The sequence below is a fragment of the Thalassophryne amazonica genome, chromosome 5 (assembly GCF_902500255.1).
Source record: "Thalassophryne amazonica chromosome 5, fThaAma1.1, whole genome shotgun sequence".
NCBI lineage: Eukaryota > Metazoa > Chordata > Actinopteri > Batrachoidiformes > Batrachoididae > Thalassophryne > Thalassophryne amazonica.
This window is the reverse complement of record NC_047107.1, coordinates 63,514,199-63,536,425: the sequence shown is the minus strand read 5'-3', so window position 1 is coordinate 63,536,425 and position 22,227 is coordinate 63,514,199. Positions and strand designations below refer to the sequence as shown.

At 39.0% G+C, this 22,227-nt stretch overlaps 1 protein-coding gene across 1 annotated transcript in view; it reads left to right on the top strand.

Annotated features, from left to right (window-relative positions):
• The window catches only part of nipbla (NIPBL cohesin loading factor a), a 157,241-nt gene that overhangs the window by 110,870 nt on the left and 24,144 nt on the right, over positions 1-22,227 (top strand). Inside the window, 10 exon segments of the mRNA XM_034170432.1 lie at positions 3,378-3,486; positions 3,665-3,795; positions 5,162-5,302; positions 5,876-5,969; positions 10,511-10,665; positions 14,095-14,185; positions 15,177-15,350; positions 16,377-16,567; positions 17,653-17,760; positions 20,152-20,352. Coding sequence (XP_034026323.1) covers positions 3,378-3,486; positions 3,665-3,795; positions 5,162-5,302; positions 5,876-5,969; positions 10,511-10,665; positions 14,095-14,185; positions 15,177-15,350; positions 16,377-16,567; positions 17,653-17,760; positions 20,152-20,352 — 1,395 coding nt within the window.

Below are 22,227 nucleotides of genomic sequence, written 5' to 3'. Positions count from 1 at the left end.
ATCTTTCCCTCAATCCTGACTAGTTTCCCAGTTCATGCTGCTGAAAAACATCCTCACAGTATGATGCTGCCACCACCGTGCTTCACTGTAGGGATGGTGCCTGGTTTCCTCCAAACATTATGCCTGGCATTCCATGAAATAAAATTCTCTGGTCTGACGAGACAAACATGACACCTGGTATTCATGCCAAAGAGTTCAGTGTTTGCCTCATCAGACCAGAGAATTTTGTTTTTCATGCTCTAAGTGTCCTTCAGGTGCCTTTTGGCAAACTCCAGGTGGGCTGCCGTGTGCTTTTGCTAAGGAGTGGCTTCCATCTGGCCAATCTACCGTACAGACCTGATTGGTGGATTGCTGCAGAAATGGTTGACCTTTTGGAAGGTTCTCCTCGCTCCACAGAGGAATGCTGGTGCTCTGACAGATTGACCATCGGGTTCTTGGTCACTTCCCTCACTAAGGACCTTCACCTCCAGTGGCTCAGTTTAGATGGGCAGCCAGCTCTAGGAAGAGTCCTGGTGGATCCAATCTACTTTCATTTACGGATGAAGGAGGCCAGTGTGCTCATTGGGACCTCCAAAGCAGTAGAAATGTTTCTGTATCCTTCCCCAGATTTGTGCCTCGAGACAATCCTGTCTTGGAGATCCATTGAAAATTCCTTTGACTTCATGCTCGGTTTGTGCTCTGACATGCACTGTCAACTGGGACCTTATATGTAGACAGGTGTGTGTCTTTCCATATCATACCCAATCAACTGAATTTACTCCAGGTGGACTCCAGTTAAACTGTAGAAACATCTCAATTTTCAATTTATTTTCATTTATATAGTGCCAAATCACAACAAAGTTGCCTCAGGCACTTCACACAAGTAAGGTCTAACCTTACTCCCAGAGCAAGCACACAGGTGACAGTGGTAAGGATAAACTCCCTCTGATGATTTGAGGAAGAAACCTCAAGCAGACCAGACTCAAAGGGGTGACCCTCTGCTTGGGCCATGCTACCGACACAATTGACAAAGCAATTTACAAAACGAATATACAGGAAATTTTGCTGTTGCACAGGACAGGAGGGTTGCAGAAGTAGACACCACTCCCATCTCTGGATGGAGTCGCACCTCAAACAGAGAGAAAAAACAGAATCAGGCATCAGAAAGAAAAATACAGTATAATTCGTCAGCATGAAGAAACAAGAAAAACAGAAGAAAGCTAAAACCTCTTAAATCATTCTAACAGATGATCAGTTTCCACTGATCGTCTCAGGTATGATCAATGGAAACAGGATGCACCTGAGCTCAAGTTTGAGCTTCTTGGAAAAGGCTGTGTATACTTGTATGCATGTGATTTCTTAGTTTGTTTTGTATTTTTAATAAAATTGCAAAAATCTCAAAAAACTTTTTTCAGATTATTATGTGGTATTTTATGTAGAATTTTGAGGAAAAAATTTAATTTCATCCATTTTGGAATAAAAATGTAACGCAACAAAATGTGGAAAAAGTGAAGCTCGATGAATACTTTCCAGATGCACCGTATACATTTAAAAAAAAAAAAATCTTCAAAAGCGTGTGCAAGACGACAAACTGTTTGGAAGTACTCTGCACTTCTACAAAAAACAGTGGACTAACGGCTTGCCACATTCACTGCTGATATATTGAAAATATGGGAACGGGATTACAGTACGCATATCGATTGTCTTATACCGATGGTCGATGATACCATGCCCTGGTGTAGACAAACATTTTAAAATGCACCTGCATTGTTTTGCATTTTGTGACTTCATTCAAATAAAAGTCTATATTTCAGTCATATTTCAACATTGAAACGTTCTTAAAAATAGTGTTAAAATATTGTCTTCTTGTGAACCAATATTGTGTATTGTCTCGTCTCTTGAGCTGAATGGATCATCACACGCTGCATTTTCTTTGGTCGCGATACATGCCTCTACTACAACACTGCCTCGGTCATGTTTGATAGATATTGTGGTATACTAGCACTTTCATCCACTTAATTTGCGCTGGAATAATAAGTGAACAGGGCACACCTGTCCATGAATAGGCTTGTTTGTCAATTGTCCAGTTACTTGTGGCTTCTGAAAATGGAGAAACTTTTTATAAAAATAGCTTTAATTTAATTGGTTTTTGTGTGTAAAGGTGCATGTTTTTATCACCATATAGTGGCTAGTTTTCAGATTGCAACTAATCTAATACCATACCCTTAACCCTCCCTTTCCAATCATGCAACCATATGCCTCCTCACACTTTTCATCAACTATACTGGCATCAGTGAAACAGACACATTACATCACTGCTTGCAGCTTGAAATCAACACCTTGACATAATAAATAGGTTACTATCATGGATTACGTGAGCTGGAGATGTAATTTGATAAGCTAGACAACTGACACAGTCCCTAACCCATATAGTGCTATGCACAGGATAGCATTTGCAAGCATAAAAGTTAAGGTTGAAAGCTGCCCAGCTGGCTGACCAGTGACCAAGGCTTTGCGACTAAGGCATTGTTTACTTCGTAATGCAGGCTAAAAAAGTAATTTGTAAATGGCAGTCAAACAAATCACCAACAGGCAAACTAATGTTACCCAACTTCATCAGACAAAAAAAAAGTACTATATTCACATTTTTCAGTAATGTTGAGTGACCTGTCTAATAGAATGAAAGTCAACTCAGGTCACTTTTTATCCTCAGAATCAAACTGAGGTTTTTTTTTTTTCTTCATTTCTCAACCCCATGCCAGTGTTGATCCGTGTTTTTGCCTGACATCTATCTGATTCCCATTTCACACGACAGGCTTCAGCAGCTAAAACATTTTTGTTGTTTTTGTAGTCTAAACTGGAGTCTTTGTTGTGCTGGGAGCTAGTCATTTGTTTGTATTATCTGACTTCATGTTGTTTTTTACACAACAGATTCCACAATAAAAATTACAGCCCTCTCTGGTTATGGTGTTGGTGCTGTGTGCTGAATCAAAGTGCAAGACTATAGACTGTAAATAGAGGACAAGACACTGGAGCATGCATAAACATCACGGTTTACGTAAACCAGTGGATTTTCATGTGAAATCTGACTTGTTTCCTTTTCATTAAGAGTAGTACACAGGCTGTTAAAGGCAACCAAGAAATTTGGCAAATGAGGTTATAGTGTGTTCATACATAGTCATTTAAAGAAAGTGATTAACAATAGTTAACAAACCAAAAATATTGTGCACCTATATACCACTTTAAGTAAAAGTGGTCATCTTGATTGCTTTATTTCAACACTTGTTGTGGTGTAGAGTCAACATTAAAATGTTTTTGTTGTCCATAAAAACATGTACTTGTCTGTAAATACAAGAAAATTCAGAACATTGAATTCCGAGTGTTTTGTCTAATTCTAGCTTCTAAAGTCTGAAGAGGATGCATCATATAAGCCAGCTAAGAAGGCTTGTGTTCAGCTAGTTGACAATCTAGTAGAGCACATCCTCAAGTACGAAGAGTCTCTTGCAGGTATGTGTTGATACAAGTCAAAAGCATGTAAAGGTATTGCCACAGGACTAAATCAATTAGTGGTGCCATTCCTAGTTTAGTTAAATTTGTAACAAGTTAGATGTGTCATATTTGAGTAAAAAAAAATCTACCCTGAAAACGGCACTAGACACTAACATTCTTTGCCTTTTCTTTCTAGAAAACAAGGGTGTAAACTCAACAAGACTGGTAGCATGTATCACCACGTTGTACTTGTTCAGCAAAATCAGGGCTCAGCTCATGGTCAAACATGCCATGACCATGCAACCTTACCTGACCACAAAGTGTAATGTAAGTTTTATCTATGTCATCTAATTCACTTTCTTACTGCCTGATCAATGACAAATCAATGTGGGAAATGATGTCCTTTCATTCCAGGGGAGAAAAAAAAATAGCTAATTCACATTTTCCATACTAAAATTCCAACACTACATAGTTTCTACAAAAACACATTGGAACACAGCTGACAAAATAAAAGGCTACAGAACATAAGACATGACAGGATTAAATTGTGCTGTTATTTATGGGGGCACATTTCCTATATTCTTTTTTATGATCATGTGGTATAATAATAGAAGTTATCTTTATCAAAAAGACAGCAAAACCTTGTCAGGTATATCACCAAGGGTATCCGTGGTAGATGCTTAAAATGTTGGCGTGTTCATTGAATGTCTTGGACTTTATTTTTGCTTTAAGTTTGTGTGAAGTCAGTGATATTGTAGTTTACAGTATATGTAATAATCATTTGATTTCTTTTGTTTATTAAAGTACTACAATAGTAGTTATTTGCTTTGTAACACTTACCAACACATTTTTGAGAGTATGTAACTGGTTGGTAGAATTCAGTGAATCGTCAGTCGTTGCATATCATATGCACATGAACATGAATAAAAATAATTCTGGTCAGATGTCTTCAAGGGGAGATAAATAGAATTTTATTGTTTATTTTTGTGATCATATTCATCAATCCTGTGTGTAAACACACCTGTTGGGTGTCGCTGATCGAACGGTACCCCCTAAAAATGGGCCCGCCCTGCCTTCACTGCATATATGTCATTTCGGTGCGTCAACCGTGGTTCACCGATTATCACCTTGTTTCTGCTTAAAACTCCACTCCAGTCATCATCTATCTCAGTGACAGATATCTGAAGCTTTTGTACAACAGTCATTTCCACATAAATTCAGTATTATTTCATAATAAAAGACAGAGGAAGTGATTGAGCTGCTGGTGCTGTGTTCACTGTGCCTCCATCATTTCAAAGCGTCAGTAGCGACTCACCGATTATCACTTCGTTTTTGCTTAAAACAGCCCCGTTTCTGCTTAAAAACTGACATTAGAATAATTTAAGAGGTTTTACCTTGTCATCTGATGGTTAATCCATTATTTTTTATTACGTTGGGTGAAGAGACTCTGTCTCAGATGAGATGCTGTGCTCCCAAATGACACATGCACAGTGAAGGCAGGGCGGACTGTTCGGTCTGCTACAGGAGCTCTTAAATAGAGGTTGACAGTTTTGTTTGTTCAGGTACTTAATCACAAAGTATGTCCTATCGCCGATATAAAATACATCAACTAGCAGTTTTTTCCTGATGAATCATAGAAGTCTTTTTAGTATTTGATAACACATCCTGATGGATGACACTCTGTTCTCTACAGACTGCCAATGACTTCATGGTTATATGTAATGTGGCAAAGATCTTGGAACTTGTGGTACCTCTTATGGAGCACCCAAGTGAGACTTTCCTTGCCACCATTGAAGAAGACCTCATGAAGCTCATCATAAAGTATGGCATGACGGTGGGTAGTATTGTGTTGTTGTTTTTGTGTGTGTGTGTGTGTGTGTGTGTGTGTGTGTGTGTGTGTGTGTGTGTGTGTGTGTGTGTGTGTGTGTGTGTGTGTGTGCGTGCGCGTGCTTTTTTGTTTATTTTTGCATGCTCTGTTAGAAATATATATGCAAACATAGCAAAACAGGTAAAAACTCTTAATAGAATGCAAACCATCTCCCCAGGGCGTATCCTTCATTGAATAATGTTGATTAATCCATTCATTATTTTCTTAAGATAGCTTGTATTCAGACAGGGTGATGACAAACCTTTCACCCGAGTCTTTTAGCAGTCTCGGTTACAATGAATGATTTTTTTCTTTCTCTTCTTGTTCCCCTTTATTTGGATTAAAATGTAACATGGCCAGGACATTTATTATGATTATTATTATTTTATTATTATTGTTATGATTATTATTTTTTAGGCAAGTCAGCCAATTCACTATATGTTTTGAAGTTCATTGACATTAGTTAGTTAAAAAAAAGGGTGATTATCGTAAATTCATCTTTTTTAAAATAAAGACTGCATTTTTTGCCCATTTCTCCAGGTGGTCCAGCACTGTGTGAGCTGTCTGGGAGCTGTTGTGAACAAAGTCACACACAACTACAAGTTTGTCTGGGCTTGCTTCAACAGATTCTATGGTGAGTACAAAACTAGTGACTTTGGTTTAATACACTTTACTTATGCAAGTGTAATTTTTTTCTAAGTAATCTCTGTATAGCAGTTTGCAGCTCTCTAACAATTGAGACTTTATTTTTGGGATCCAGTGGGGCTGCACAATTTGATGAAAGTCATATTGCCATTATTGCAGGAATTACTGTGATTTACATTTGCAATGCGGTACATGTAAAGTCTGGTTAACAAAAACATTCTTCTGTAGTTATTAAACATTAATGAGAAAAAGCACTGCAATATTAACGCATATTTAGCAACTCAGTTAAAGTATAAAACAATTTGGTGGTGTTGCTGTCTAAAGCCCCGGTCACACGGCACTAACGAAGGACACCGAAGCCAAAACGAAACAAGAAATCTAGATTAAAGTTGACTTTCGGAGGCATCATTTAACCATCCAGCTTCGTTCCTGTAGCTGGCGCTTCGTCAGAATTTTCAAACTGTTGAAAAATGTGAACGGGTCCCGCCAACCCCACTTCCTCCGCATTTTGTTTTGCTTTCTGTCTTGACTGTTCCTCATCGTTTGCGTAGTTCCCGTAATGTCAGCATTCCGTTGGACTGTCGTCCAACTTCGTCCAACTTTCCAAGTCTGACATCTTGCACAAACGTTAACGATATCTGAACGGATCAATAACTAAAGCTCCCACGAGCTGAACATGATTTGTCCATGTTTGGGATGAAAAGCAACATTGTCATACAGAAACAATAGCGGCAAGAACGTTTTATCAACTACTTTAACTATTTTCGCATGTTCCAGCCATTTGTGGCTGGCTTGCATGTGCATATACGTTGTTGTGGTGAATACAAACCTATTCTCAAGACAACCAGATCCCGCACCTGCAGGTGCTGTGGACATGAGCACAGGCTGGCTGCGTTTGGTCTCATACCCACTGTCAAGCCACGTCATGATGAATGTTTCGTTTTGTTTCTGTTTAAAGTGTCAAGGTCGACGTTCACTTAATTTTTCTTTTGTTAGTTTTGGTTTTGTTTCATTCCTTTATGCACTCTTGATTCACAGGTTTATCAGTTAGGGAAGAAGTGCACGATCATTCGTCCACCTTTTCTCAGCAATTTGTGACTTTTTTCCTTTGTTCAGCTACCGTTGTGTGCCGTGTAACTAAGCCCTTAGGCAACAATTTTCAGCTTTTGCCATTGAAGCTCAACATTGAGCTCACGTACATCCTGTTTCCACTGATCATCTTTGAGTTGTTTCTACATCTTAATGGGGTAAATTCAGTTGATTGAACATGATTTGGAAAGTCATACACCTACCAAAAGGTCCCACAGTTGACATAGCATCTTCACATGTTTATCCCATGTTTATTATTGAAGCATCCAGGGACACAAGTAATCCCCATCATTCTGAGCCTTTTGTTTACTTTCTGACCGTGTCTGTGAGTCCACAGTAGGCACACATTTCCCACAATCCCATGTGCAACCAAAATCCAATATGGCAGTTTTGCAATCCCCCGCTTGCAAAACTGGGATTTGACACTAATGAGACAAAGCACTGCAATATTAACGTGAATTTAGCAACTCAGTTAAAGTACAAAACAATTTGGTGGTGTTGCTGTCTAAGGCAGCAATGCTGCCATCTTATGCCTTTTTTATGTCAGTGCAGTATATTTTTTTTCACATAAGTTGGGGGTCGGAATCCCTCAACAGTTCAAGATGTGATTCAGTTATAAAATGATTAACAATGCATCTTTTTTACTGTGCAGGATTTCTTTTTTCTCACTTGGTATTTTTGAAAACAATTATTTTTTTTTTTGTTCTATAATGAATGTACAGTAAAACTCGCATATAATGGATTCAGGTGGACCAGAGAATTTTGTCCATTATAATCGAAATAAGTTATGTATAAAATGGGCGAAATCCATCATATGTATAAAATGGGTAAAATCTGTTATACGTATAAAACGGCTGTGAAAACTCAGTGGATCCGTGAAATTCCGCAGATTTCATCATGGGGAGGAAGGGGGTGTTAGTGTTGAGTCACTGAGTTAGTACAATGTCTATCGCAAAGTGTTCTTTTTTACAACATCATGCAAGTTTTATAAGTCCGCGGCGGTCCGCGGACACTGATCTGTGTTACAGATACAAATCAGTGTCCTCTGATCCTCTGATTTCATGGAGAAAAAAGTCTGGCTGTTGCGACAGTTGTCATAAAGTGAGACAGGTTGGTTGCTGTGGCGACGCTGTGTGGCTCTTGTGCGACGCTTAAGCCAAACGTAGCATGTGGACATCGCAAACTTTTAGAGGGCTAAAGTTTTTAAAAGAATTGTGCAGCACGTTTGTGTCATGGACCAACGTCGGACAGAGAGAAGATGGCGAGAAAGACTGAAAAAGTCTGATAAAGACAAGAATCCGTGGAATTGTCACTGGCTTCATCAACACACTTGAAAGAATTGGGAAAAGTGAACTTTGCCATCAGGAAACACGGTAAGAATTTTTCTCTTTCTGGAAAATAAACATTGTGCTGTTCAAACATATTTTGTGACTTTTTTCATTAATCTAGACCAGGGGTGGGCAATTAATTTTTACAAGGGGCCACATAGGGAACCTGAATTATGTCCGGGGGCCACACCATCGATAACTCAGCTGTCTCCCATTACAAATTTTACAAAAAATTCAGTATTTAATAGCTTTTATAGGTAATTTTATTATTGTAATAATATGGAAATATACCTAAATAAACCTCTCTAATGATTTACAACACACAAACTTGACATTTTTAATATATGTAATAATAGTCACAGACCTCATGAGGGCCAGACAGAGACATGAAAAGGGCCGCATGTGGCCCCCGGGCCGCAGTTTGCCCAGGTCTGATCTAGACTTTCATTGGAAAAAAGACTGTGGCTTTGAATTGATGTACATGAATTTACACAAGAATATAAATTAGTTTTTATTAATGTAGACTTATTTCATGGGAAAAAGACACTGGCTTTGAGTGGACTTACAGGAATTTACACAAGAATATGTTGCTTTTTTTACTATAAGGTATGTTATTGATACTTTACCATGATTTTCAAAATATTCTACAAGCTTTAGCTGTGGTTTTTGAAAAGCTTTAACAGTCTTTTCAGTCTTCATGAATTTCATGCAGTTTAATTGTTCTGAGTTAACACATAATTTGGTTTACAATTAAAAGGAAAATCTTTCCAGGTTCTACTTTCACGTCATATTCTGTTATTTCAACATGATCATTGACAGTTCAAATGAAAGGTTAAATACAGGGTCATTTAAATATGCACTAATTTTGAGATTTTTTTGTTCCAGGAGATGCTGAAAATGTATCATTAGATAAAAAATTAATTTGGTTTCTGGGATCACACGGGGCCCAAGACCTCACCACCTGCAAATTTCACTTGGATTTCACAATTTTCATTTCATAGCCCTGGTATAAAACAGACAAACATTTTTTTCATTTTTGTAATGGATTAATTATACTCAGGAGGCGCCGAACGATCTATGGGGAATGACCAGCTCCAGTTAGGCTTACGTATTTCCTTGATTAAAAGTCTGACCTTGAATCGGGACTTGCCTTAATAATTGAGTCAAAATTTCATCTGATAAGTGACGGACATTATGTGCATTAAAAAGGATTACATTTAGTCGAGTTTCTGTTTTTTCTAAGTCCGCTGTGGAGTGGTACCTTAAAATCCTAAAGCTCCAGCTCTGTAACTCCATGGCCATGCAATGATGTTTCTGACTCATTGTTGTAAAGTTGGTCATATATGTGGACTTTTGTGCCAAATGTATTTGATCTATGATCAAAATGTAATCGGAGGGTGCACTACAAATTGAAATATGACGAGAGAGGAAGGCGTGAAAGTGGACAAGTGACAAATCATAGCCTTTTGCGATGTCCATCATCCAGTGGGGCTGTTGTCCCTAGCTCCCCTCCTTCCCTGCCTATTTAAGTGTGGGCTCATGTACATGACTGCCTCCATTTTGGACTTTTACCATTCTAGTAAAGTAACAGTTAAAGACATTTATGTGTACCTCACCGCGATGCCCAGGCATGTGCACACTCGCTGTGCTGTACTAATGCACTTTGTTCTCATGTCAGAGAGTAATTAAAACAGAATGTGATAATGGTGAACATTTGTAGTACTGCTGATTTGCTGACACTCTTTAAACTGTAGAAAACATGGCATGTAACATGTGTTCTCATCTTGTGCATGCACATTTTCCTTTTAATTGTACTTTGGGTTTAGTTTGGGGAACTGTGCCCGCACTTCACCCACACCTAATATAAGTTGCTTCAAAATTCAAGTCGCCTGTACCAGCCAATCAAGTAAAACCAAAAAAAAAAAAAAAACTTAAATTATAACCAAGAAAGCACATGACTCCAGCCCTTCAGAAATTTTAGAATTTAGCAAAAATAGCAGAAAATAATTGTTTAAGAATTTTTTTTTTCTAAGTTTTAAAGTGATTTGACAACATCATGGATGTCATGTCTGTACCTTCTTAGTAGATAAATTTGCCCCCTTTTTTCCTCCAGGTGCACTCAACAAGTTGAAGATACAGCATCAGGAGGATCCTAACAGCACAACACTAGTAGCAAACAAGCCTTTCCTGTTGCGATCACTCTTCACTGTGGGTGCTCTTGCTCGGCACTTTGATTTTGATCTGGAAGAATTCAAGGGTACCAATAAGGTAAGACAAGTAGCTGTGGTTTAATCATATTTATTAAAGATGGTATTTTTTTAATACCCTCTGGGTGTGTAGAAAAAAAAATCACCTTGTCCATCTGTTAATGACTCTTGCAAGTGCAACTCCTCAAACAGTTTGGATTTCATAGATGTGGATGAAGAAAAATGGTTCTAGTTTGATGTCTTTAAAGGGAATAATTGCTACTTCGTGTTTTGTTGATACTTTCATGTGTATTGACGTTGTGAGCGCAAATCCTAAATTGTACAGTGGATTTCAATAAAACTGGACACACCAGACTATGTGAAACAAAGATGGGAAAGAGAACTAGACATTGAAATAACACAGCACATGTGGCTGCATGCCTGGAAAACACAGGCATCCTCCACAAACTCAATGACTTGGAGGGACTTTTGCTGGAAGAACCTGATCCGATTCTTCCTCACTCCTAAACAGAAATCAAAACAAAGTGGCACCCAATACAATTGCTGGAGGGAATGTGGAGAGGTTATGGCTGATCACACACATACATTCAGGTCCCGCCCTATTATCCAGGTTTTCTGGGGTAAGATGACAAGAATTATATCAAAGGCACTAGGCTTTATTATTTGCTTGACTTTTACAACTCTTTATCTAGGAATCATCCCTGAGGGTATGAATGGGAATGATGCTTACCTGTTTAAGATTGTGCTGGCAGCAAGTAAAAAAACAATCACAAAACATTGGATCCAGAAAATATGCCCTACCACAGCCCTATTTCTTAACATGGTTAAGCAGCTAAATACTGTAGAACAAATGACCTACTCAATAAGACTCCAAAAAGACCAAGGAGAAAAACGATGGAGAAAATGGTGTGTATATTTATCTACTGAAACAGATTGACATAAAAATACCCACTTTTCCCCTTTTTTTCTAATTTTACCTTATTTAATGTAGCCGTTCGTTTTTGTTATTCTGAGTCCTGTTAATGATGGAAATAAGGCTGTTTTTTTCTGAAAATGTTCCTTGTAAATGTGATAAATAAAAAGTAAAAAAAAAAAAAAAAACTGGACATAACATATGAAGTTGTTCTCATGGGTGAGATCATATCAGATTGATTGCAGTTCATACAACACTCTGAAATATTATGCCATGTGAAGTATAGGGTTCTACAAGGTCCCGTCTTATACATAAGGTTTTCACACTGCCAGAAATTTAGTCATTGATACCCAAATGATTCTTGATACCACACAAATAAAAAGTTGGTTTATAAAGAAAAAGGTGCTGTAAGATGACAAACACATCTATTCTTTTATGCTTAAACTGAATATTCACAAATATGTGAATTATTAATATTATTGTTATTATTACATTTTTTCCACTCTGACATCTTCAAGGTGATACAGTTGGAATTTTGAATTGATGCATCATATATTTCCTCGTAAACACAACTCCTCCAAAACTGGTTTGTGAATTTCATTGAAAATTCACACAATGGCTGTATCATTCTTGAAAGCAAAATCAGCATCAAGTATCATTGGTTTTCAATGTCCCCACCTAATGAAGATATAAGACTGAAATTTTGTATAGTGTTTACTGGGAGTAGTAACATAATTTATGGAAATATGAAGCAAATTTTAAAATGCTCATGGTGGAAATTTTCTGAAATCTATTGTTTTGAGTTGCATTTACCCAACTACAAAGAAATTGTGGATCTTGTATAATTCTCATTCTCTTTTTAATTTACTACTGAGAAATCATGGTTGTTTTAATTTTTTGTGTTACTCCTCATGCTGTTCAACATTGCTTTCTGTATCTGGCTGATTAAAATGATTGAAAATGCAGTAAAAATGGTATATGCAAAACTAAATCCACCATATTAAATGTTACTGAATAATGCTGCACATACCTAATCAGTCACCAAAAAAAAGGGTCAGTGTTCATTGAAATGATGGTAATTCATGCAGGCAGGGCAAGGACCAAAATGGAGGCAGGAATGTACTGACTTGCTACCTGGTGTGCTTCTGTAACAAATGTAAAGAATGTATGAATGTAAAGAATTCTTAACAGATGTTAGGGCCCCTTCACACATAACACAATTGAGGCAGAATGGAGCACGAAGGAGGAGTCAAATGCCACTCGTGAAAAATTTGAGCTATCTCAAACGCCTCTTACAGCTGTCATGACAACCATTCGCACACGCCAGCGGCCGAAAGACAGCGAGTGCCCTGCGTGTGCTCATTTGATCCCCCTCTCGGCAAGTGTTGGCTAAATTCCCAGTGTCGCACACAAACGTCCAACACCACTTGTTGGACACTTAGAAAAGGCGGGGCTGTTCGCGTTCCTGGTACAATAGCAGCTGACCACATTTGAGCTGTTTGTGAAAATTGTCCAAGTGCCCCACGAGTATGGCATCACCAAACAACACACATGGGTGTGGCTGTGCCGAACCCACCCCACACACACACACACACAACACGTGGCGTGCGGGGGGGGCATACTTGCATGACATGCTCATATTTATGTACAGACAAGATCACATGAGGACCAGCCAGCCACATCTGAGCACACACAGCACAGCAAAACGTCTCTCAGCTGATCACCAGACAGCCACTCACTAACAGCTGGAAATGATGGCTCAGTGCACACTGTGTGTTACATTATAAACACAGAGAATAGAGCCAGGATAAGTATATAAATAATCACTACAATAACTACATACACAATTACATAACAAATAACTAAACGTACCGTGTTTTGAAGCACGTGACCTTACAGCTCTGCTGTGCTTGTTGTACTCACGTGGAAATACATAAAAACATATATCGCCTTTGCCACAGGTTGGAGCGGCTGCTCAGCGCACACACCGGCAAGTTGTGGCATGTTAAAAGGACCATCTGATCATGTGAACACTCAGCTGGTGATCTGAATGTCACGTTACACACGTGAGCTATGGTCCACATGACACGGTGTCTGTCCGTCGGTGCACCCCTCGCTGGACATGCTGGGCCAGCAGATGTGGTCATAAGCGCGCACTGCTTCATTGATTATTTCATGACTTGATGTCTATGACCATGGGTCATCTACAGAGGAACAGAATGTTTATACTTGTATTGTCCACTCAAGCGGGATTCAGTAAATTGCGGCATTTTTTATGGTGTGTGGGTGTTTTTTTTTTTGTTGTCGTTTTTTTTTTCCCCCCTCCAATGCGACATGGTGCCACACCTTCCAGCTACTCGCACGAGCCTGCACAAAACCATTGCCGCTGTATCGTGCATGCCTGTCCGACCGTGTGTCCCTCCCAACAGCAGGTGGAATGTTTTGCAGTTCCCTATTTAGTTTTTTTGTTTGCAGATTTTCTTCCAGTTTCTCCTTCTTTCGCCCAACGTTGTGTTATGTGTGAAGGGGCCCTTAAGAATGTAAACACTTAAATTAATCTTGCTATGTTTTGTTCAGATTGTTATTAAGGAGAAAGTCTTGGAGTTGCTGCTATACTTCACCAAACATGAAGATGAGGAGGTCAAGACCAAAGCCATCATCGGCTTAGGCAAGAACACCGTAATCATCTAAGAATTATTTTGATAAATCTTACAACCTATTTTTGTGACAAAAACATCCATTACACAATATTTGTGTATTGAAACAATATGTCAGTTAATTGTTTTCCAAGTAATGGGTTAGAGAATCAAATTCTGGTTACCCCATCTGTCTGTCTGTCTGTCTGAAATGTCCTTGAGCAAGATACTGAAACCCAAATTGATCCATCCTTGCCATGCCAATCTGTATCAAGGAATGCATGTGTGGTCCCCTGTCTGTAGAAATCTACCTGAAGGACTGGTGGTAGGATCAGCAGTCCTAACACTCTAAAAACATTCACAAAATTACTAATGTGGTCCTAAGATGAATTCCTTGGAGATACGTAATCACCAGGGAATTAATGAGGTCATTAGCAGCACTCTGGAGAACTTGACTACATATTGAGTAGGTAATTCAGCCGTTTGACTCTGGTGTGTTGGACCAGGGACACATCTAAAAGTTGCAGAACACAGGCCCTCTTGGACTGGAGTTGAATACCTCTGCCCTATAGCTTTAAGGGAATGATTAAAAGTCAGGTTGATATGACACATTGGGGACATGAGCAATAATGTTTGAATCTAGATGAGACTTGGGCAGTAAAGGCTCTGCAGAATATGTTCTCAGAGCCTAGTAATTCTCTACCTCCATAGCAGCATTCTCTAAGAATGCTGCTATGGAGGTAGAGAATTACTAAGATGGACAAAATAAGAAACTACAGAAAGAGTGCCACATTTCATGTTGTTACAAGCTGTTATACAATCTTTTGGGATCTTTCCACTCACTGTGAGATTATCCATTGTGAGCATCTTCATAACTGGGAGACAGTCTGTATTATTTGCAATGTTTCATTCACTCGTGTATTGGTACTGGGCAAACCCGGGCAACATACAGTATTTGATACATGTCATAAATTGGAAAACTGCCTTGCTTTATTATTCTTACATCTTATTCTCTTCACTCAGGCTTCCTTGTGATCATGCATCCCAGTCAGATGTTTGTTCCAGAGGTGAAGTCCTTATACAATGGCATTCTGGCTGACAACACCTCCTCTATCAACCTCAAAATACAGATCCTCAAGAACCTCCAGACATACCTTCAAGAGGAGGATACACGGATGCAGGAAGCAGATCGAGAATGTAAATAAAGTCATGCTGTTTAATATTGAAATTCATGGCACCTGTGTTGTTGCACAAATAAGTTTATTCCAAAATTAATTATTCACCCGAAGTTTATCACTCAAGAAATACAGTTGATGTAAAATAGATTAGGCATGGAAACCAGAAATTCCTTTTGAGCTACTGGTAGGCATTGGCACTATTGTTCTAGCTTTTTTTTTTTTGTTTAAGAGTTTTTTTTTGTTCAGTCAAAATGTATCACTCTTGTCACATAAGAAAAGTGCGATACTCCTGGATTTTGCAAGGTCCCACATATAAATGAATTAATTCATTTCTATGTTTGCTCATTCCAATTATGGGTCATGGGGAGCTGGAGCCTATCCCCGCGGTCATTGGGAAGAGGTGGGGTATCCCCTGGACAGGACGCCAGTCTCACAGGGCCACATATATGCAAACAAATACAACCACACTCTCACTCACACCTAGAGTCAATTTAAAGTTTCTAATTCACCCAATCCACATGTCTTTGAAAGTGAGGGGAAGCCCCTATGTGCCCAAGGGGTGCTATATAAAGGGAGAAAAGCAGGGGGCTTAAGACGGACCCCTGTGGAATCCTAAATTTCATGTCACTAAGGTTAGAGGTAGTGTTGTTGTACAAAAAACGACTTGTCAGGTATGATGTAAACCATGCAAGGGCATCCCCCCAGAAAGGACCAGAATAGGAAAAGATCCCAAAACTTGGTTCATAATTTAAGATCAGTGTTACATAGTCTGATATCCTCTCCAACTTTGAAATTATTTTGTACTTTTTTCCAGAAATAACAAACCTAACTAACCCAAGAACAGGGTGATTTGAGTACCTCAGCAATGAGTGATGGATATTGATTGTTGTCCCCACATATTTTGTTCAACAAACTAGCATTTTTATGACTACTTTTTAAATGAAGAATGACCCTAATTAAATCATATTTGTTTGTTTTTTAATCTGTCAGATGCCTTTTTTAGAATCTAGCATGCTTTCATGAATTATATTTTATGTCTTTCCAGGGAAGAAACTTTCAAAACAGGAAGATTTGAAGGAGATGGGAGACATCTCATCTGGCATGAGTAGCTCCATAATGCAGCTTTATCTTAAACAGGTGCTAGAGGCTTTCTTCCATACACAATCCAGCGTACGGCATTTTGCTCTCAACGTCATAGCCCTGACTCTCAACCAGGGCCTCATCCATCCTGTACAGGTAAGAACTAAGAGCTGTATCAACATATTTTGTTTTTGATCATACAGGAAAGTCCTGACTTTGTGCACAAGGACATCAAAATGGAATAGAATGGAATGCTGTTTATTGTCATTATACAAAATATGTAACAAGGCTGGAGAAAATACCCTTTTCACAGTACAGTTAGGCCCATTTTTCTAACGAAGGAGGTAGAACAAGTTGGAAATTGGTCAGTTTGTCTTTGTCAGTGCAGTAAGTGGGAAAAGAAAGTTTCACCTTTGATGGAACATACTGTTACAGTGCATCATCGGGTTTACAGTGGGCCTCATACTGCCAGTGTGAATATAGTATCTGAAGTACCCCCACCCCCTTTTTTTATACCTGCATTTGATCCCATTTGATACATCTCAGTATAACCTAATTACTGTACATTCAAATGCAAATTCAGAAAAAGTGTTAAGCCTTTTATTTTTTTTGCATGAAGCTGATTTCAATAAATACAATGCAAGATATTTACCATTTGAGGTTTTGACTACTTTCCTGTAAAGCTATAGGTCCTGTGTACTTGCCCAGAGTAAAACACTAAAGATGAGAGTGATCAAAGTCAAATGTAGCATTTAAGCAGTTCACTTGGTTGAATCTGCACTGACTGTATGACCTTCAGATATTCAGCTGGAAGTATTTCTGCCCACTATTCAATCAATCAATTCTTTTTTATATATATCACTAGATGAACAGCGGTTCAGCTAGCCTACACAAAAGGCCGTAGAAGGAAATGATCACTGTAAACTCCTGGTTTTATTGACAAGCTCATGTCAATGTGGTCCCATGCATCCATTACAAAACCTATAGCACCATTCGGAAGTGTTGGATTGAACTACAAATGTATCAAACTCAAATCCAGAATCAAAATTTCTTACTGGTTTTTGACTGATGATTGTTAGTAATTCCTAAATATCAATTATCATTTTTGAGTCTCACATTGCACCTGGGGACCAGCCTCAAGTACCAACTCAGGCAGTCGTTTGTCCGACTGAAGTGAAAGAAAAAATAAACTCTTCCACACAAGAATTAGTAATACCTCGTTTCTTGTTCCATTTCTACAGTGTGTGCCCTACCTCATTGCCATGGGAACAGACCCAGAGCCCAGCATGAGAAACAAGGCTGACCAGCAGCTCGTGGAGATCGACAAAAAGTACACAGGATTCATCCATGTGAGTTGTTTCTAAATTTTGAAATATCACCTATCACATCTGTCTTACAACTTTCGGTACTGGCCTCAGCATCTGTGGTAGAACAAAGAAAATGAACTGAGAATTTTTAAACAGTCATTTAAACTACAATTTTATTTATTAATTTTATTTTTTTATGTGCTGCTTGAGTACTATTACTGGCTTCACGAAATTGTATTCTTCCACTTGTGTTTAGTAGAGTAACACCATGGTTCTGTTGTGCACAGCATCTTAGCATGTTAACACTAAAAGTAGATTTCACTTTGTCGATGGATGTAGATGACACGTTTTCAGTTCAGAACACTTTAAGATGAATTTTATAGTCACAGTTAGTTTTTTTACAATTCTAAACAAGGACAGTGACAATAGCAAGCAAAGCTGCTGTAAAAATATTGTTTTTCCTTCTTTTTGTATGGACATCTGTATAACAGATACAGATCAGTGTCCGTGGATCTGTGGAACTCCGCGGAGAAAAATGCCTCACTTAAAGCGTGGCTGTTACGACAGTTGTCGTAAAGCAGGACTGGCTGGTTGCTACAGTGATGCTGTGTGCCTGCTCCAAGACGCTAAAAGTAGCATGTGGACATCACAAACTTTTAGAGCGATCAAGTTTTTAAAAGAAGAAAGGACACGAATTTGTGGAATTGACGCTGGATTGAATTTAAAGTCATCTTCATGAACACATCCGAAAGATAAAAGAAACGGGAAAAGCAAACTGCATCTTGTCCCATCAGGAAACGTAAGAATTTTTTTGCCCCTGGAAAATAAACAATGTGCTGTTCAAACAGGATTTCAGACAACATTATGTGACCTTTTTTTTATTTAATCTAGACTTTCTTTCATTGGAAAAAGACACCGTGGCTTTGAATGGATTTACAGGAATTTACACAAGAATATAATTGACTTTTTTACAACAACGTGTGTTATTGATATCCTACCATAATTTTCAAAATATTCTACAAGCTTTAGCTGTGGTTTTTGAAATGCTTGAGTAGTCTTTTCAGTCTTCACGAATTTCATGTAGTTTAATTGTTCTGAGTTAATGGATAATTAGGTCTGCCAAGGACTTAATAAAATCATCGGCGTTTATTTATTTGTCTGTCTGTCTTTTAGCAGGATTCCGTCAAAACTACTGCACAGATTATGACAAAATTTTCACCACAGATAGATATTAGGCCATGGAAGAACCCGTTCAATTTTGGAGGTGATCTGGATCCAGTTTCTGGATCAAGTTGTACCGGCTTTGAGGGATTACATTAAAACTGCTTCAAGGATTCTCACCACATTTTCACCACGGATACATATTGGGGCATGGAAGACTCCATTAAATTTTGAAGGTGATCCGGATCTGAATCCGGATTCTGGATTAAGATTTTCCTTTATATACACTTTGAAGGGTTACGTCAAAACTACTTCACTGATTCTCACCAAATTTGCACCACAGATAGATAGTGGGGCATGGAAGGCCCCATTAAATTTTAGAGGTGATCTGGATCCAGATTCTGGATGAAGATTTCCCTTTATATAGGCTTTTAAGGATTACACCAAAATTACTTGACGGATTCTCACCAAATTTGCAGCACAGATATTAGGCATGGAAGACTCCACTGATTTTTGGAGGTGATCCGGATCTGGATTGGTGGACATCAGAAATCTCTGATTACTCTTTTTTGATTTATAATTAAAAGCAAAATCATTCCAGGTCCTACTTCCTTGTCATATTCTATTATTTCAACATTATCATTGACAGTTCAAATGAAAGGTTGAATCTTGGATCATTTAAATATGCATTTCTTTTGAGATTTTTTTTCTTCCGGGAGATGCTGAAAATGTATCATTAGATACAAAATTTATTTGGTTTCTGGGGCCCCGCAGGCCCTAGACCCCTGCAAATTTTCCTCTGATTTCACAATTTCATTTCACAACCTTGGTAAATGGCTGTATTGTAAACTGACAGCACAGCAGTCTGCCTAAGATTGATACATAGGGTAGAAAAGGGGACTTGTGATCAAAATGTCATCGGTTCAGTTCCCAGAGTAGACAGGAAAATCACTATGGTGCCCCTAAGAAAGGTCTGTATTCCCAAGTTACTCTCAGTGCCTTGCACAACAGTACCCTGAATGTGACATTGTAGGTCATCAGCGGTTTTACACATTATGCTTCTTATGTAGCAAGAAGACTATAAAACTATGGTTTCATTAGAGGAATTTTTGTTAAGTGGAAATAAGTGATGGCCTTGTACTCAGGCCTTACCACTGGGCCAACAAAACATATCTCTTGTAAACACTGTTGATTGTTGGTGTTTCCACACAGAAGCAGTTGATGCAACAGTTGCTGTTTTCAACACTTCTTTCTCACCATATTCTTTCTCAGATGAAGGCAGTTGCTGGGATGAAGATGTCATACCATTTACAGCAGACCATCGATTCATCCCGAAAGACCATCGTGAGAGGTTTTAGGCAGGATGAGGCACATACAGCACTCTGCTCGCACCTCTTCAGTATGATCCGAGGGAATCGGCAGCATCGGAGAGCATTTCTCATCTCTCTGTTAAATCTTTTTGATGACAGTGCTGTGAGTAACAAAGTAACAAATAATCTCTTCTTTACAGGACATTTACTCATAGTGTCTGACATACAGGGCTGACATAACATGACAAAATTATTTAATTATGACTGGTGATTCTATACTGTTAACTTAAAAGCTTTATGGAAAAGTGTAGCATAAATTTTGATTGTGTGGGTGTGTGTCTATATATATATATATATATATATATATATATATATATATATATATATATATACACTCAACAAAAATATAAACGCAACACGCTCCCATTTTGTATGAGATGAACTCAAAGATCTAAAACTTTTTCCACATACACAATATCACCATTTCCCTCAAATATTGTTCACAAACCAGTCTAAATCTGTGATAGTGAGCACTTCTCCTTTGCTGAGATAATCCATCCCACCTCACAGGTGTGCCATATCAAGATGCTGATTAGACACCATGATTAGTGCACAGGTGTGCCTTAGACTGTCCACAATAAAAGGCCACTCTGAAAGGTGCAGTTTTGTTTTATTGGGGGGGGGATACCAGTCAGTATCTGGTGTGACCACCATTTGCCTCATGCAGTGCAACACATCTCCTTCACATAGAGTTGATCAGATTGTCAATTGTGGCCTGTGGAATGTTGGTCCACTCCTCTTCAATGGCTGTGCGAAGTTGCTGGATATTGGCAGGAACTGGTACACGCTGTCGTATACGCCGGTCCAGAGCATCCCAAACATGCTCCATGGGTGACGTGTCCGGTGAGTATGCCGGCCATGAAAGAACTGGGACATTTTCAGCTTCCAGAATTGTCTACAGATCCTTGCAACATGGGGCCGTGCATTATCCTGCTGCAACATGAGGTGATGTTCTTGGATGTATGGCACAACAATGGGCCTCAGGATCTCGTCACGGTATCTCTGTGCATTGAAAATGCCATCAATAAAATGCACCTGTGTTCTTCGTCCATAACAGATGCCTGCCCATACCATAACCCCACCGCCACCATGGGCCACTCGATCCACAACACTGACATCAGAAAACCGCTCACCCACACGACGCCACACACGCTGTCTGCCATCTGCCCTGAATAGTGTGAACCGGGATTCATCCGTGAAGAGAACACCTCTCCAACGTGCCAAACGCCAGCGAATGTGAGCATTTGCCCACTCAAGTCGGTTACGACGACGAACTGGAGTCAGGTCGAGACCTTGATGAGGACGACGAGCATGCAGATAAGCTTCCCTGAGATGGTTTCTGACAGTTTGTGCAGAAATTCTTTGGTTATGCAAACCGATTGTTTCAGCAGCTGTCCGAGTGGCTGGTCTCAGACGATCTTGGAGGTGAACATGCTGGATGTGGAGGTCCTGGGCTGGTGTGGTTACATGTGGTCTGCGGTTGTGAGGCTGGTTGGATGTACTGCCAAATTCTCTGAAACGCCTTTGGAGACAGCTTTGGAGACGAGCAACAGCTCTGGTTGACATTCCTACTGTCATCATGCCAATTGCAGGCTCCCTCAAATCTTGCGACATCTGTGGCATTGTGCTGTGTGATAAAACTGCACCTTTCAGAGTGGCCTTTTATTGTGGGCAGTCTAAGGCACACCTGTGCACTAATCATGGTGTCTAATCAGCATCTTGATATGGCACACCTGTGAGGTGGGATGGATTATCTCAGCAAAGGAGAAGTGCTCACTATCACAGATTTAGACTGGTTTGTGAACAATATTTGAGGCAAATGGTGATATTGTGTATGTGGAAAACGTTTGAGATCTTTGAGTTCATCTCATACAAAATGGGAGCAAAACCAAAAGTGTTGCATTTATATTTCTGTTGTGTGTGTGTATATGTATATATATATATATATATATACATATATGTATATGTATATATATAT